The 16,750-nt window shown below is 52.2% G+C and overlaps 1 protein-coding gene across 8 annotated transcripts in view; it reads left to right on the top strand.

Moving 5' to 3' along the window:
• Positions 228 to 16,750, top strand: part of LOC102189116 (prolyl 4-hydroxylase subunit alpha-2) — a 36,143-nt gene continuing 19,620 nt past the window's right edge. For 2 of the 8 annotated variants that reach the window (XM_018050726.1, XM_018050730.1), the window contains exons 1-5: positions 3,814 to 3,934; positions 4,417 to 4,562; positions 12,782 to 12,881; positions 13,499 to 13,595; positions 13,890 to 14,041. In XM_018050726.1, coding sequence (XP_017906215.1) covers positions 12,800 to 12,881; positions 13,499 to 13,595; positions 13,890 to 14,041 — 331 coding nt within the window. In that variant the 5' untranslated portion in view covers positions 3,814 to 3,934; positions 4,417 to 4,562; positions 12,782 to 12,799. The other 6 variants (XM_013965331.2, XM_013965333.2, XM_018050728.1 and 3 more) reach the window with 5 other exon arrangements.

Below are 16,750 nucleotides of genomic sequence, written 5' to 3'. Positions count from 1 at the left end.
GCACAAAATGAATAGGATACAGCCATGATCAGAAGGGAGGTGTGGCTTTATTTACACAGCAGATTTGGGAGGAAGGGGGTGTGACATGGCTGCTCAAAATGACTCTTGATTTATTAAGTGACCCAAAATGGGTGTACTTGGTGAAGCCTGTGGAGGCCACATTAGTGGGGCATGTCCATTGATTCATCCCTGTATTTTTCTTTCCTACTCTCTGTCTAGGTTCTGGGTTCTAGGCTCTGTGCTGGACCTGGAGACACAGTGATAAACAGCCCAGAAGCGGCCTCCCTCCCTAGGAAGGCAAAGTGGTGAAGGAAGTGGACATGACAGTCAGATCATCCTGATTACCCAGGTGAGTCCTAAGTCCAACAGTAAGTATCCTTCTATGAGACAGGAGAGGAGTAGAAGCAGACACTTAGGAATGAGTGGGGCCCAGGACGCTGAGGCTCTGTGGGGGCCTCAGTCAGCCTTTTGGCTACAGTTTTATGACAAGGCTTTAAGGAGACATCCATCCCTTCATGTAGTCATGAAATATTTATTGAGTCCTAGTTTTGTGTTAGCTGCTGAGGATGTGATGATTGACAACACACATTGTTTATGTACTCCTGGAGACCCCAGGCCAGCGGGGTGTGTGCGTGTGTGTGTGTGTGTGTGTGTGTGTGTGTGTGTGTGTGTGTGTAGTGGGGGCAGAGCAGGGGGAACAGACATTAAACTAAACAATCATTCAACTATAGCAACTGCTGCAAGTGTTACAAAGCATGTAGGGCATGAAAGGCTGTTATAGGAGGTTTTGACCTGGTCAGGGAAGCGAGGAAATTCCTTCTGGGAGGATCTGAAGGATTTAATTGGGGAGGAGGGACATTTTGCTAGAGAGAAAGAGAAGAATGTGCAAAGGCCTGGGAGTGGAATGGGGAGGGGAAGTGGCCAGTTAGAGGGCCTGGAGGGGAAGGTCAGTGCAGCTGGAGAAGTGAGCAGGGGCCAAACCATTCGCGGCCTTATGGGTCACTTTGAGGATTTTTTTCCTGAGAACAATGCAGTTTACTAAGCTGAAAGTGATGGGTTCAGAGCTGCATTCTGAGGAGGTCCCTGTATGGAAGAGAGACGGGAGGAAGCAATGGAGGGGGCGGTCAGCTGGGAAACTGCTGCTGTCATTCAAGGGCGAGAGGATGGAGACCCGGGCTGCAGTCCTCATTTTGCCCCAAATAAAACCTAATTCGCAACTCTCATGTTTTGCTTTTTTTTTTTAAGTACATATCTCTTTGATATTTAGATGCCTCTGCCAAGTTATTAAAGGATGGCATCCCATGGTCATATATTAAAAAAAGGAAAGAGGATGGAGAAAAATGAGTGGACTAGAGAGAGATTTAGGTGGTAGAATTGAACAGATGTGGGATATGGAAGGACACAGCCTGGGCCAGGGAAGAGGGAAGTGCTGAGGGTGATTCCCAGGCTTCCAGTGAGGTAACTGGGGGTGGGGGTGGGGTGGGCTCCCCAGTGAGGCAGGCAGTACCAGAGGCATGGAGCAGGAGGAGGGGAGAGAGCATGAACTCCACGCTGGGCATGCTTTGATTGAGGAACCTGTGGACACGCAGCAGAGATGTATACTGTGCAGCCAGTCTGGAGTTCAGGAGTCAGGGGCAAGGGTAGAGAGACAAACATGCCTCATCTGTGTATAGGAAGGAGTTCTAGAAAGAGAATAGGAAAGTAGAGTGCCTAGGCCTGAACTCTAGGGAACCCCCAACCTTTATTGACTAATGGGGAGGGAGGGGGACGAGGTCGGGGCAAAAATGGGCAGACGTGGCCAGAGAGGATGATGTGGAACAAGAGCGTTTCCGGGAGGCAGTGACCAAAGGCTGCTGGGGTGTCAGGTGGTGCTGGGGGCTTTGTCAAATGAGGAGAGTGGGCTGTTGAATTTAGACTTGGAGGTTATGGAGAGTTTGTTTGGTCTTGCGAGGGGGACAGAAGGCCCACTGCAAGGTTCTGAGGTTTGGGAGAAAAGTGAGGATAGATTGCTTTTTCAGATGATTTTGCTGTGGTCGAGAAGGAGAGAGATACTGCAGTAGCTGGTGGGGTCTAATGCGGTTTTGTTTCCATAGTGAAAGTGAAAGCCGCTCAGTTGTGTCCAACTCTTTGCGACCCCATGGACTATACAGTTCATGGAATTCTCTAGGCAAGAAGACTGGAGTGGGTAGCCTTTCCTTCTCCAGGGGATCTTCCCAACCCAAGTATCAACCCCAGTCTCCCACATTGCAGGCAGATTCTTTACCAGGGAAGCCCTTTACTGTTTCCACAGTAGAGGCCTGAATATTTTTAAAAATATTTATTTATTTATTTGGCTACACTGGGTCTTAGTTGCAGCACACAGGATCTAGTTCCCTGACCAGGGATTGAACCTGGGCCCCCTGCACTGGGAGCATGGAGTCTTAGCCACTGGACCACTAAGGAGGTCCCAAGGCCTGTCAATATTTATAGGTCAAGGGGTGGAGCCATTTGAGAGGAGGTTGAACATTCAAGATAGAGAGGGGATAATCCATCCAGCAAGCTCCTGAGAAGGGGGAGAGGATGGATGGGAGGACCTGGGCAAACAGAGGGAGGCTCCCCATGGAATAACAGGGTACAGTAGAGGCAGGAAAGTCTCTCTGGTTTTAGCTGAGCTCTGGGGAGATCAGCTGGTGGCTGAGGAAGGCCAGAACAGTGGTTCACTCCGTGTCTTACATGTGCTGTGTGTATTTCTGTGTGTGCTCAGGCCTTCCCCAGGTCTGGGCTGCCAGCCTGGACAGTGTGCTAACAGGGAATATCCCCACACTGGTCTGGGCGGAGGCTGGGCACCTCCCACTCCGGGCTAGCTCCCTGATGAGATTCTCAGACAGTATTTCCCCTCATTCATGAGCAGAAAGGTTCACAGAACAGGCGTGGGAACCTGCTCTGTGGCCAGGGCCTCCGCTAGCTCAGGCCGAGATTTGCAGCATCCCGGCCTTCACTCCCTCTCCCACGCTGGATTGGCTGAAAGTGGCGTCCACTATTTTTGGCCCGTATTGTATATAAGGGCTTGGGAAAAACAAAGGTTGACTCCAATGTGGCCCCCTTCCCTCCGCCCCCCTCCCCCCGCTTTGACCAGCCTTTGATGGTCTCCCCTCTCATCAACCTATTCAGCCACACATTTCATCACCAGGAGTGCCGGATCCAGGAGCTGGGGACAGCCTGAATCCCTTTGGGAACCTGGTCCTGAAGGTGGATCCTAGATCTTTTTCAGGTCCTTCTCCACTGTCCCCTTCCCTGATAACCCCTGATAATCCAGCTCCAGGGCCGGGTGACCCCACCCCCCCCGTCACCTGGTGGTGATGATGATGGGGAGGCGAGGGTAGGAGCGGTATATCCAGCAGGACCACCGAGGAAACGGGCCTGAGCTGGGGCCAGGGGAGTCGGCCAGCATCCAGGGATGCTCCCCCCACCGCACTAATCTCCGGTGGTGCGCGCCTCTCTAGCCGCCCAGGGGGCGGGGGAGGAGGGCGGGCAGAGCCCCACAAGGGAGCGCCGAGGGGAGGCGGGCGCCGCGTACGTGCGGCGAGCGGCCGGCCGCATGAAGGGCGCGGGCGGCCGGCCCCCGCCGGGTCCCGGGCCCGCTCCCTGCTCCCCGCTCCCCCGCGGCCGGGCGGCCCGGGTCTTCCCGGGGGTCGCCGGCGGTGGCGCCCCCTGGCTGAGGCTGTCGGGGCGCGGAACCTGGGGCCTGGGACGCGCGGGGGGTGCTGGTGGGAGCGGGGCTGGGGGCGGGCGGGAGGTAGGGAGCCCGGAGGGAGAGGGAGGTGGGGACGTGGCGGCGGCTCAAGCGGGCGGAGCCCGGCAGCGGCGGGAGGCGGAGCCGCCCAGGAGGAGGCGCCGAGCGGGCCCGGCGCCGCCGCGGGAGGTTCTGGAAACGCCGGGAGCGGCGCGTGTCCGGGTGAGCGTCCCGCCTGCCTGGCAGCCGCGGGGCTCTGGTACCGGCCGGGGTCACCGGGCCGAACCTTCTGCCCGCGCGGGGCCGGCAGCTGGGGGCCGGGGGTCGCGCTGTCCGGGCCGCAGCCCCGCGCCCTCCGCCCTGTTTCTGCACCCGCGTGGGTTCCTGTCCCGCCGCCGAGTCCCCTCCCCGAGCTAAGGGCGGTGAGGTCAGCGGCGCCTTTCCTGCCGGTCCCCTCGGGGCGGCCGGACCGGGTGGGGAGCGTGGCCGCCCCGAGGGTCAGGCTCCCGGGAAGGGGCGGCCCGGCCCCAGGGCACCCGGAGCTTGGAGGAGGCAGGGGCGCCGGGCAGGCCTCTAGGGGCCGCTTGGTGTTAGGTCCACCCTCCTCCATCCAGAGGCTTGGGAGTCTGTAGCCTTGACCCTGTTTGGTTCCCGTTAAGACAGGCTATTGGATGATAAGTTTCTTTTTTCCTTCTTCTCTCCAGTTTTGCCTCAGCAGCCGCAGAGACTTGTAACTAGTTAACTAATTCAAGAAACGAACCCTTCAGTGTTATCAGAAACTGCAAGGAGTTGCTGGCCTAGTGGGGCGCGCGGACTGGAGACCAGGAAAGGCCAGGCCCTGGTCAGTGTGGTGAGTGCTGTGCTCAGAGGGAGCACTGGACTGTGGGTACTTGGTAGAGGACAGGATGCTTCAGGCCAGAGGACTTCCTGGAGGAGGTGACCCATGAGCTGGAGTGATCAGATGAAGGTTGAATAAAGGGTAACCCAGACAGAGGAATAGCCTGTGTGAATGGAAGCTGACCTGGGCACTCTAGAGGAAGCAAGGAAATGGGGGAAGGGACGCTTTAGTGGATAGCTGCCTAGAGACCCTGTCCAGAGAGCTCAAGTGAGAAGACAGTGCCTGGTATTGTGTCCTTTATGTGGAGGGTGCTCAGTGAATCCTTGCAGCATGAATGTGGATGCAGGAAGTTTCCTTTTCCAGGGCAGAGGCCCCTGGTCTCTGTTTTCTAATTGACACCTTTCAGATGGAGAAGAATATCAAAGTCCCTCCCAAGGCTGAGGCTGGTGTCTTCTGCTGTAGAGTGATACCTGAGGCTTGTGCTGCTTGATGTAAACCGTCTGAAGCTCAACAACCCCAGCCCTTCTGGAGGAGATCCTGGCCCTGAGATCAAGAGTTGGGGAACATTGCTTTGCAGCTTAGGGCATTCTCAGATGTTCCTGATTTTGCAGAGATCCACTGTCCCCCTAAGAATTTAGAGGACGGTTTTGCAAGCTGCTGCCCACGTCATATCTGGGATAGCAGATTCCATGATTTAATTCTCTGTTAAATGAACCGTGGTTTCCTTTGGCTTGTGCTCAGAGAGTCTCTGAAGCTTCCAGGGTGCAGTTTCTCACTTTGTTCTGGGCTTCCAGGTCCAGCCTCTCTGTTCACTTCTCCCTACTCATAGGATATTTGGGCTTTGAATCCTTTTATTCTTGAGCCTCATTTGTAGACGGCCAACTCTGTCCACTGTGTGTCCCGGCCAAGGAAGCCACGTTGCAAAGATGGGGTGAGTTGGCTGGGGGCCTCATCCCAGAGATGCTGTCATACTCGGCCACCCTAGTTCTCTGAGAGATCTGCAGGCAGACATGGTGGCAACTGAGTATTGTCTGTGGCTTATGATAGGCCCTTCTGTCCTGTCCAGTGCTCTGAAATGGTGTACCCCAGAGAGTGTACTTCTCACTTGCTTTGTCACTGTTTTAGCCTGGCTGATCTCTGTTCATTCCTGGAGTATCTCCTGTGTACTGGGCTTTTGCTTAAAGTGTGCCTGGGGCTGGAATGAGGGAGGAGGGAGAGGAGACAATGATGGTGCTATAATCCTTGCCCATGGGTAGCTCATAATCTCTCTGAGATTGCTGCTTCAGGCTGGCAGCTGGTCACATGCCAGGGAGGAGCTCAGAGTGTGAGCGCTCATGAGGAGCAACTGCATCGGTACAGCCCTGAGGAATGAGTTGGGTAGCAAATCTAGGGTCTGCTCATTTCCTGAGAGAACCTCCCTTTTTGACTCTGCCCTCCCACATCCTTGGGAGGGCCTGAGACTGGATGTTAAGACCTTGGCCAGTGTGTGGCCACGCTGGCCATGGTGTGCGTTGGGCTGTTGGGTGTGTCCCTGGCTCCTGGGATCTGTAGAAAGTTTAATTTTATGCAGATGGAGGTTGGCAGGAAATGGTGTGATGCAGGCACGTGCAAGCCCAGACAGGGTGCTAGAGTGAGAGTTAAACTTTGAAAACTCTAGCAATGTTTTTGGACTTTTGAAGTGCACCAGGGTGGGACATGAGTCTGTTCTTGAGCAGAGAGGGCTGGTAGCCCCTGTGGTCACTGGGTTTGAGCTGCGGATGTGGAATGAGGGATATCGTTTTTATTCTCAGAAGGAGCAGAGGGGGCTGAAAAGTCTGGATTAGACTTCTTGGAGATCTAGGAGAAAGCATGTGTTTAAGTGGTGTCATTTCAGGGCAGAGGGTTATAAATGTTTGGGTAGTGAATTCTCCAGCTCACTGGATGTGACTCTGATCACAGACCAGCATCTGCTCTAGACGTTTCAGGAAGTGTTTGCTAGAATATACCCTGCTCTGTACCTGGCACTCTTGAGGGCCCAGGGTGTGGCCGTGATCCTGAGACCTGGTATTTGTAGGAACTCAGAGTGTGCAGGTGAGAGACATAGAAATAGGTGAGATTCCAGAGTATAGATCCGGTCACCTGTTTTTTGCCAGAGAACTTTCCTTCCTTGGTGAGAGAGCCAGTGATTGGCCAGTTTTCAAAGTTAGCTTCCCCCACGGTCAGTGTGCTGCTTTAGGCCTGACTCCACCCTCTCCTGAATCTCCTTTGACACTCCTGGGACATGGAGGTTCTCCGATTTCTGTTTCGTTTTCGTCTTCACTGTCTCATAGGCTGGACCTTCTTTCTCTCCAGGGGTCAGCGGCTTCAGGTCTGTTGCCGTTCCTCTAGTGCCCTTGGTGCTGATGACTGGTGGAAGTTGTGCCTGGTGCTAGGCTGCCCACTGACATCTGTCAGCACATTCAGTCTTCAGAACAGCCCTATGAGATGTTATCACTGTTAAATAGATGGGAAAACTGAGGCTCCAAGACTGTAACTTGGAACTGTAACTCCTTAGACTGTAACTTGTCTAAGGTTCTGAAACCTGGAAGTGATTATGGAGTTGAGTTTTAACTCTGGGACTATCTGACTCCAGGGTTGGTGTGCCTGCTCGACTGTATTGTCTTGTCCTGAGCTGGGCCACTTGGTCATCTGTGAGTGCTGTGATGTCTGGGCAGGACTGACTGCTCACTTGAACTGGAGGCACCATGTTTTGTCTTTCTGAGCCCATGTTGCTCTCTGCCTTCTGGTGGGATCCAGCCATGGGTATCATAAGGCTGCTTTGTGAATCACAGTAAAGTCTTTGACTTGGGCAAGCCTGTTCTGGTAGGCCAAAGTGTGGCTCTTCCTTTTGGGAAGTCCTTAGGATGCTATATGGCAACAGATGTTACTGAGTAGGATTGAAGGCAGCAATAAATAATGGAATATATGTTTTGGCTTTGAGTCTGAGCTCTGCCATTGATTTACTGTAGCATGTGAGTTGAGCAGTTTCAGTTATGTATTTTACATATCTCTATCTGAAATGGGGATGAAAATCTGTCTAGTTTACAAAGTGCTGGTGAGGATTAGATGGTAGAAGTGAAAGATTTTTGGAAACATGAATAGTGATTAGCTTAACCTAGTTCTCAGAAAACAGATCTTAAGTACTTGATGCTTTGTTAGAAGGTACAGTTGCAGAGTAGCAAGTATAAGGGAAAAGAAAAGTGCAGCTGAACAGAGGTGCTCTAGTTGTTCAGCTGTGCAGGGCATCTCTGGGTGAGCTCTGCTGCTTCTCAGTGGAGGCCTGGAGAGGGGATTTATCTGCTGATGTCCTCTTGTTTCTGTTTTTCATTGGTCGCAGTTGCCCAAGGAGGAGTTATTTCCGCCCACCCCCCGCAACCCTGCTCAGTCCTCAGTTGCACTCCCAGGCCCTCTAGCAGTCCCCAGAGAGGCCCGCAAGGCACTTCACTGGAGTTTAGAAGTTGCAGGAAGAGTCTGAGATTTGGAGCCTGCGCAGTGTCCTTCACTGGGTCTGAGGTAGAGCAAGTGGCCCAGGAGGCAGGTGAGGCCAAGAGAGTACAAGGTGGTCCTGTAGATACATCTGGTATAGCGGTGTGTGGGTCTTCTTCTTTCCCATAGTTCCTTATAAGTTAGTCTTGCCTAGACTGCCGAGTCTTTGCCAAGACTCTGATCGAAAACCCAGCTGGCTTTTGAATGTTGATTTGTACAGCCTTTTCTGCTACTTCGTTGTCTAGTTACTGAAGCAGGAACCTTGTGGTTTTGAGGGTACCCACGTGGGTAGTACAAGTCAGCATGTCCAGGTGCTGGATAGAGAAACTACGGTCATCCCTCCGTACCTGCAGATGTGACACCCGTCGATGCAGAAGGCTGACTGTATGATGCCTAGTATATAAGGGACTTGAACATCCGTGGATGTTGGTATCTGTGGGGTCATCTGGAGCCAATCCCTTGTGGATCCTGAGGGACAGCTGCGTAAGGAGAGATGTGCAGGAACACCTAGGCTTCTTTAGGTTTTCAGTGAAGGAGACTGTTTTTCATGTGATGTGGTTGTTGAAGGTATGAAATCTGGAGTCATGAGATGGGGCTGGAGAGGGCAGTAGGGCCAGGTCATGCAGAGTCAAAAAGTGCTAAGGAATTTGGACTTTATTCTGAGAATAGTGGAGAGCCTTTGGAGGGTTCTTAGGGAGAGAGAGACCAAACGAGGGGATACAGTAAGCTGTGCTGGCGACTTTGTAGAGCAGAGGTGGGAGGGAGGCCATAAAGATGGGAGACCAGTGCAGGCAGGGGCCAGTATGGCTGGTAAGAAGGACTTAGGGGTGGCTCAGATCAGGGTGATAGTTGAGGCATGATATCAGGTGAGGAGAGTCAGGTGCCTCTCATCCCTCCCCTGGGGTGCCAGGGAGAGCAGCTTAGGGGCCTCAGTGGCCATCCATGTGCATAGGTGGTAGGGCCTCTGGAGCCTCTGTTAACTCTTGCTCGGTTGAGCACGCAGGTCCTCTTGGCTGTGCCATGCAGAGTTGGCCACACTACCAGGAGGCAAGGCCACTGGAGGGAGCCCTGTTCAGGCAGATCTTGCCCCTTCGCAGAAGGCAGGCATCCTTTTGTTCGGAGCCAAACGAGACCTGTTTGTTCTTGGCAAACCCATGTTCTGTCTCTAGGCTGTTAAATACATTGTTAAAACTCAAGCTGTTGCATTTGGGTTGCAGCTGGGAGCTTGGCATAGGTTCCTGCCTGATGAGGTAAGGGGAGAAGCTAAGGACACTGCTGGTTTGCAGTTGGAAACATCTTTTCATGGCTGTTTGGCCCGGTTGTGAACATCCTCTCCAAAGAGCCGGCTTGCTGGGGCCTCTGATTGTATGTCTTGGAACCGTCCTGTGCTTAGAAATAGTGCCGGTTGCCTGGTGGGCAAATTATTGTCGCTGGGGTGTTGGCAAGCTTTGAAGGACCTCCCTGTGGGGGTCCCAACTCAGGCTGCTGAGTCTCTTTGGATTCCATGGGAGAGGGCTTGCTTTATTTTCTTCTCATTTTAGATATTATATAAAGTATATTTCAAGTTTCCCATAGAACTTCTTGTAGAAAGATTAGGAAATACAAATAAACCATAAAGAGAAAAATAGAATTATTTTACCAAGATAACAACTAGATTTATGACTCTCTGCTTACATATATATGCACGTATGTAAATTTCCATACATAAAAATTATTCCTTGTAAAAATGAAAGCATAGTGTATATATTGTTTGGGAACCTATTTTTCTCACTTAACAAGATGCTTTGGTCTTCTCTTGGTGTTAAAAAGCATACAGTATCCATTCCTACACAATCCATAACCATCCATTGTATGGAAGAAATGTAACATCTGATGTTATAGTTTCCTGGCAGGAACAAATCTGTGGCGAGGTTTTCCTTTTCGTTGGGTGCCAGATATGGGCCAGAATTGGGATGCAGCTTGCATAAAACTCAATATGGGTTTTCTGCTCGGGCTTGGTGCTACCTTCTTTTCATAAAAGGGGGCTCCGTGTTGCCCATTTCTAGGCCTGTTCAGCGTGGATTTCTGAGGGTTGGTTCCTGGAGGGCTGCTGGCAGCACTGACAGGCACACAGGCCCCCGCTTACTCTGTCGTCACAAGCTCTGGTATAGGTATGTGATGGGAGGGGGATATGCAGCTGGTTGGTTTTTTCCACATTGGGACCCGCAGTCCTTCTTGGAGGCTGCCGCCTCCCAACCTGACCCTGATTAGATGACCTTTTGTACACCTAATACAAATTAGTGTTCAGGAGAAATGGGATGGGGTGGCAGTTCAGGTTGAGTGGTCTGGGGGCTGCGTGGGAGTGCCTAGCTGTCTGGGCCAGCAGGGTTGTCAGCCCCTTCCTCCATCAGAAGAGGACTTTTTAGCCCTTGGTCACTCAGAAACCCATCTGTGATTCTTTGGGCTCTGCCTCCAGACTGGGATTCATGGATAGTCTCAGTCTAAGCCAGATAGCACATTCCAGAGAAATGACAGCTGGTATTCATGTAATGAAGGAACCTGGCTGTTTTTTCCTGAGTGCTATAAAGCATGAACCATAAAGCATGAACCATGGCCAATATCACTAATTTGAAAGAAAAAGTGAGGTTTCTCCCTTCCTCAAGTTTATTATCTGATCTCTGCAGAGATCATCTGATTATCTGATTATCTGCCACTGCAACTGGTGATGGAACAGGGGACAAACGGTGACCCTCACCCCCCAACTTCCAGCCGTGTGTAGTCTGGCCTCCTGCCTGGCCTCTATTCTCCCAGCACCCCAGCCTGACAGGTAGTTGGCCGAATTGTCTGCAGATGCAGCCTCCTGGCTCTGGGTTTTTACAGTTTCCTCCCTATATGTGTACAGAAGGTGCTCTCTTATGCTGATGAAGCCTCTTGAAGTACAAGGAGCAGATGTCATTCCCTGAGAAAAGGTCTTATGTAAGCAAGAAGAAAGGCCTTCTAGAATCCTGGGGGTGGATTCAGGGTGCTGAGGTCTGGGAGCAGATCAATGACTAGAAAAAGGAGGATCTGGGCTCTCCCTTAGGGCTGGACTGGGCCCTGCCACCTCTTCTCAGGGACTTGCTTTCCTCTACTGCCCTAACTCTATAGTGGACCCCTTAGTCCATCCTCCCTACCCTGCAGCAGGTTCTGGGCTGAATAGTCTTGTCCTGTGTATCTCTGGGCCCCTAACACCTAGGGCACGGATGGGCATGATGTCAGCTCTGCATACATTTGGCAGGGGGCAAAGGGGGACACTCGTTTATTCTCTCCCCTTCCTCATGTGAAAGTTGCTCAGTCGTGTCTGGCTCTCTGTGTCCCCATGGACTATAAAGGCCATGGAATTCTCCAGGCCAGAATACTGGAAGGGGTAGCCTTTGCCTTCTCAAGGGGACCTTCCCGACCCAGGGATCGAACCCAGGTCTCCTGCATTGCAGGCGGATTCTTTACAAGCTGAGCCACCAGGGAAGCCCCCCTCTTCCTCACACAGGAATCCATTTGGGGTTTAGGGTCGTGGTTGGGCTTCTCTGAGCCTGCCCAGGAGCCACAGTAGATTGGAATTTCTCCTGGAAGGGTGAAGTGAGGAATGATGGGTGTGAGCGTGCGTGCAGTCAGCCATCGCAGGCAAAAAACTGATGAGCTGGCATTAGTCAGCTCAGCCTTAGAATCCTGTTAGATAAGGCTTGCAGTTTGGAGGGAAGGCCTTAGTACGTCCTTTATTTTCCTTGTTTTCTCTCAGTAAATTTCCAGTGGGGCTTGGCTGAAGTAGAGCAGAAGAGGAGGGACTGGCAGAACTGGCGTTCAGGTGGATGTTCCTCCTGCGTGCTCCGGGCCGCGTGGCTAAGCTGGGAGATGATGTCTGAAGCTCACGTTGTGTATTTGGGTCCACTGCCAGTGGGCTTGCCCCATGGTGTGCCTTCTGCCTTCAGAGCTGCGTCTGGCTATTTCTAGGCTGACGGGAAGACAGCCTCTTACTTATGTCAGCAGCCCAGCCCAGTCTAAGGTTTTGGCCCTGTGTGGCTGATTCATTTTTGTATCCCAAGCGCCTAGCTCAGTGCCTGGCAGAGTGAATATTTGCGAATGGTGATTCTCCATGAGGACAGTGTCTGCCGAGCAGCCTCGCTACAGGAAGAGCAGTGTCTGCCCAGCCTGCTCTCACCGTGGCCAGGTGCAGACCAGCAGGGAGCAGTTTGATTTCTCTTCTGGCTGACCATCTGCTGTACACCTTGTTTTGGGTGTGGACCCCCTGGGGCATATTGTGTCCAGTTCTCTTTCTGCCCATGGGTGGTGTATTACATCTGGGTCCTCAGCACTGGGCACTGTCCTGGCACTTGTGTTGGAAGGAAAGACAAACAGAGAAGAGGTCTGGGTTAGAATCTTGAACTGACAGACCCTTAGAACCAGGGGTGACTGTCCCTCCTCCCCATTTAGCCTTCGCATGTTGTAAGTGGTTATCGGAATTTGAGAGGGCAGAGTCTCTTCCATGGGCACTCAGCCTCCCAGAGCAGGGGACAGAATTAAGTGCACATGCCTGGTTCTACACCCTAGTGTCTTTCCACTGGTGGTCCTGAATATCTTCCTTAACTTCCGTGTGCTGGCTCAGAGTTTGGCATGTTTCAATGTCTTTGTATATGTGCACGTGTGTATGTGTCCTCTCCTAAGTTGTTTTTTCACCATTGTTGATCTAATGACTGTCACTGAATGCCTTGCAGACACTGCCCTCTGTGACCATGAAACCCTGGGAGTCCGCGTTGCTGGTGGCCTGGCTTGGTGTCCTGGGCTGCGTGCAGGCTGAATTCTTCACTTCTATTGGTATGTGCCAACAGGACTGTCTCCTGCCTGGGCATTCCTTGGCTCAAGTGCCGGCGGATGGCACTGCCTGAGGCCTGTCCTCCTTCACGGTGGGGTGGCCTCGTCCACTGGTTTTGACCAGATCTGGGGAGAGTCGGGCTTGCAGAGCTGCTGTTTCTGCCTCTGACGCCTGATGACCTGGATATCCTTCCTGGTAGGTGGCCGTCTCAGCTGGGCCTCCACCCTGGAAAGTGCGGGGTGCTCCTGGGCTGCCTGGCATTTCTGTCCAACTTTCTCCTGGACTACAGAATGGTTCTGAGCAGAGAAGCCCCCAGGACATCCTTGTCCCAGGAACATGACCCAGCTGGGTGACAGTGGGAGAGCGAGATTCGGGGTTTCTTCCTTAAGGTGTCCTCGGTGCACTTACCATCTGTTTGGAGCCTCTGCCTCTCTCTTCCTAAAGCTGGGGGCCAGGACCATATGAGTGCCTAGGCCTCCTTTAACCCTAGGTCCCCATGACCCCAAGAGAGCTGACACACGCCTGGCTCAGCTTGCCTCTGTGCTGATGTGTTTTGCCTGAAGGTTGGGAGCTGGATGTCCCTCATCCACTTACTGGGCCTTTTATCTCTCCCTCGCAGGACACATGACAGACCTGATTTATGCAGAGAAGGACCTGGTGCAGTCCCTGAAGGAGTACATCCTGGTGGAGGAAGCCAAGCTCTCCAAGATTAAGAGGTGTCTGATGTCCTAAGTCCCCACAGCCACCCTGAGCCAGGGTGGCAGGGTGGCAGGAGCCCCCACCAGGAACCCACCCAGGGTGCCCATAAGAGGAAGCCCTTGAGGGGGCAGTATGGGCCTGGCCTGGAGTTTACTTCATGCCAGTCCCCCAGAGTAGCTAAGTATGTGGGCTGAGGATCACTGCTTTTTCCTTTCTGGGTAGAGATCCGCTGAATCTCACCAGGAAAATTACCAGAGGTCAAGATCCACGTGAATGGGTGTGTTAGTTTACCTTTTTCTGTGGTTCCACAGCTGGGCTGACAAAATGGAAGCCCTGACCAGCAAGTCGGCTGCTGACCCTGAGGGCTACCTGGCCCACCCTGTGAACGCCTATAAACTGGTGAAGCGGCTAAACACGGACTGGCCTGCACTGGAGGACCTTGTCCTGCAGAACTCGGCCGCAGGTGAGGGACTGTGAGCAGGTGGTTGCATGAGCTGGTATGTCGCTGGGCTCGCGCCTGTGGCGTGTGGGTCTGAGCCTGTCCTGGTTCAGGATGTTGGTGTGCATGTGCAGTGTGTGAACAGCAGCTGCCAGTCCCGTGGCTCTTATCTCTGTGGGGACCTGGCAATTGGCTGTCCTTGCTTTCAGTTGTGATATTAATAATAATCAGTTCTTGGAAATTCCCTGGTGGTCCAGTGGTTAGGATTCTGTGCTTCTGCTGCAGGGGGGCATGGGTTTGATCCCTGGTCAGGGAGCTAAGATCCTGCATGTCACACAGCATGGCGAAAAAAGAAAATCAGTTCTTGCCTTTTTCTAGTGTTTTGGTGTCCCTTTTGGGGTGGGGGGTAGTGACTTTTTTCTAATTATGCTTTAGTAATACATTTTTCTAGATAAGTTGGAAAACAAAAACAATCATATAAGAAAATTACAGTTTTTAATCCAATTGCCTGATGATAATCACTATTAAAATTCTAGTCTTTTTCACACGTGTATAAAATGGAACCATACCAGGGAATGTTTGAGGGACCAAAGGAATTAACAAAGGTTAAGTGGGCTAAGTGGTGGGGGTGTGGGCCTCCTCTAAATTCATTCCCATTCATATCTTTTAGAAAGAAGACATATCCATTGGCAGATTTGTGACATAAGCTTACACTGTTTCCTTGAATTTTTCAGCTGCTATGTATGTTTTTTAAATATCCTTCTGCCACATGATTTTAATGTCTGGCTCAGTAGTTTGTCAACCCACTCCAGTACTCTTCCTGGAAAATCCTGTGGACGGAGGAGCCTGGTAGGCTGCAGTCCATGAGGTCGCTAAGAGTCGGACATGACTGAGCAACTTCACTTTCACTTTTCACTTTCATGCATTAGAAAGGAAATGGCAACCCACTCCAGTGTTCTTGCCTGGAGAATCCCAGGGACGGGGGAGCCTGGTGGGCTGCTGTCTATGGGGTCGCACAGAGTCGGACACGACTGAAGCGACTTAGCAGCAGCAGCAGCAGTAATATGTCACACTGATGTAGTGTAAAAATGGTCGTCAGTGGACATGGAATTGTTCCCAAGTTATCAGCAATCTTACCCCTATCTTTGTGCCCAACTCTGATTATTTTCTTATGATCAATTCTCATAAGTGGGATTTGCAGGCCAGAGTATGAACTTTTCTTTTAAAACTTCAACTCTGCTTAGTGCTTTTACTATGATAGTACTTTCTATGCTCTAATATTTTCCTCTCAACAGCAGATGGTGGGGCAGGCCTGGAGGTGGGCCTTCCAGCCTTGGGCCCAGCCCCCCGGACTCACTGCCTCTCTTCCCTGAGTTGGAAGTGCTGATTAACTTCAGATTCGTTGTCTCTCAAGCTGAGGCATTTCAGCCCATGTGGCCAGACTGGGATGGGCTTGGCTTGGCTGGGAGCAGAGTGGCCTCCAGGGAGGGATTGGTGAACTCAGCCGGGCTGGAGCTGTGCCCGGTGAGCTCACTGCCTCCAGAAGCCGTGGCTGTCTTTCCCAGACCCTGCCTCCCAGCCTGGGCCTGTAGCTCCAAACTGGCCATTCTGCCTGCACCGCAGGAGAATGAGCCCGCCCAGATGATGATCTGCTCTCCAGTCTTGTTCTCTATACCCAGCCCCCACCATCAACATCTGGTTCCTTTGGAAAACCTTGTAATTACCCAGAGGGAGATAGGACAGCCCCAGAAAGCAATAGGTTGTTTTTACCTCTTTCTTTCAGAGTTCTTGCCCCTGAAATGTGGAGTGAGGAGGCAGGGAGATAACACTAACAATGTGGCTTTTTCTGGAAAGCATTTTTTCTCTCTGGATTGTAAACTCTCAGTGTCCCTGACCATGTAGCCATGAAGAGACAAGGTTGCAGCATCTTGGCTCCTGGGTCCTCAGGCGTGGCTAGAAGTGGATGTTTGTGCCTGAGGTTGTGGGTGCTGTGGGAAGAAGCAAGAAAAGAAATGGCCTTGGAGTTCCCCTTCCAATTCTCAGCTCCTGAGCACAGTTGAAGCCCCTAAATCAGCATGGGAGAGCCTGGCCCCCACTGGGAGTCCTGAGATTGCAGGACACGTATATCTTGCTTTACAGCTGGGTCTTGGAGTCACAGAATAGCTTCCTTGGTTGCATCTGTGGTTAGGGCTCTCCCAGACTCTGGGCTGCGGTCTTGAGCACCACAGTCAGGGAGCTCATTCCCTGAGCTCAGTGTGAGTTGGAGTGGCAGGAATTATCCTAGTAAGCAGAGCCGGCCGGTGTGGTCTGGCAGGGGAATCACGCACAACAGGGCGTGTGCGACCCATCTCAGTACTTGGCCTGCTCAGATGATCCTCTAATCCCTAATCTTGGTGAGGGGAGAGCGCCATACACCTCCAGGACTGTCGTCATTACCTTTCTGGATGATTAGGACCAGTGGTCAGTAATGAGTGGCCAGCTGGGCTCTCTTCTGTCCCTTGAGCTCCTCCGTCTGAGATGTGGGCCACAAAGCTGTGATTACCTGGCCAGCCTCATAATCCTAGATCAAGGTTTACTGTGTGATTTGTTTTCTGCTGAGTGGTCAGCAGGTCCTCCCTTAGTCCTTTCCTGTGTCCCAGTCAGTTACCCTCTCTGTCCCTTCTGTCTCCACCAGGTCTGTCTGAGTGCCTTGGATCCAAGACTCTTGGATCTCAGACTCCCACATGTTAATTG

Source organism: Capra hircus, chromosome 7 (genome assembly GCF_001704415.2).
Source record: "Capra hircus breed San Clemente chromosome 7, ASM170441v1, whole genome shotgun sequence".
Lineage (NCBI taxonomy): Eukaryota > Metazoa > Chordata > Mammalia > Artiodactyla > Bovidae > Capra > Capra hircus.
This window is presented reverse-complemented; position numbering and strand designations above follow the sequence as displayed.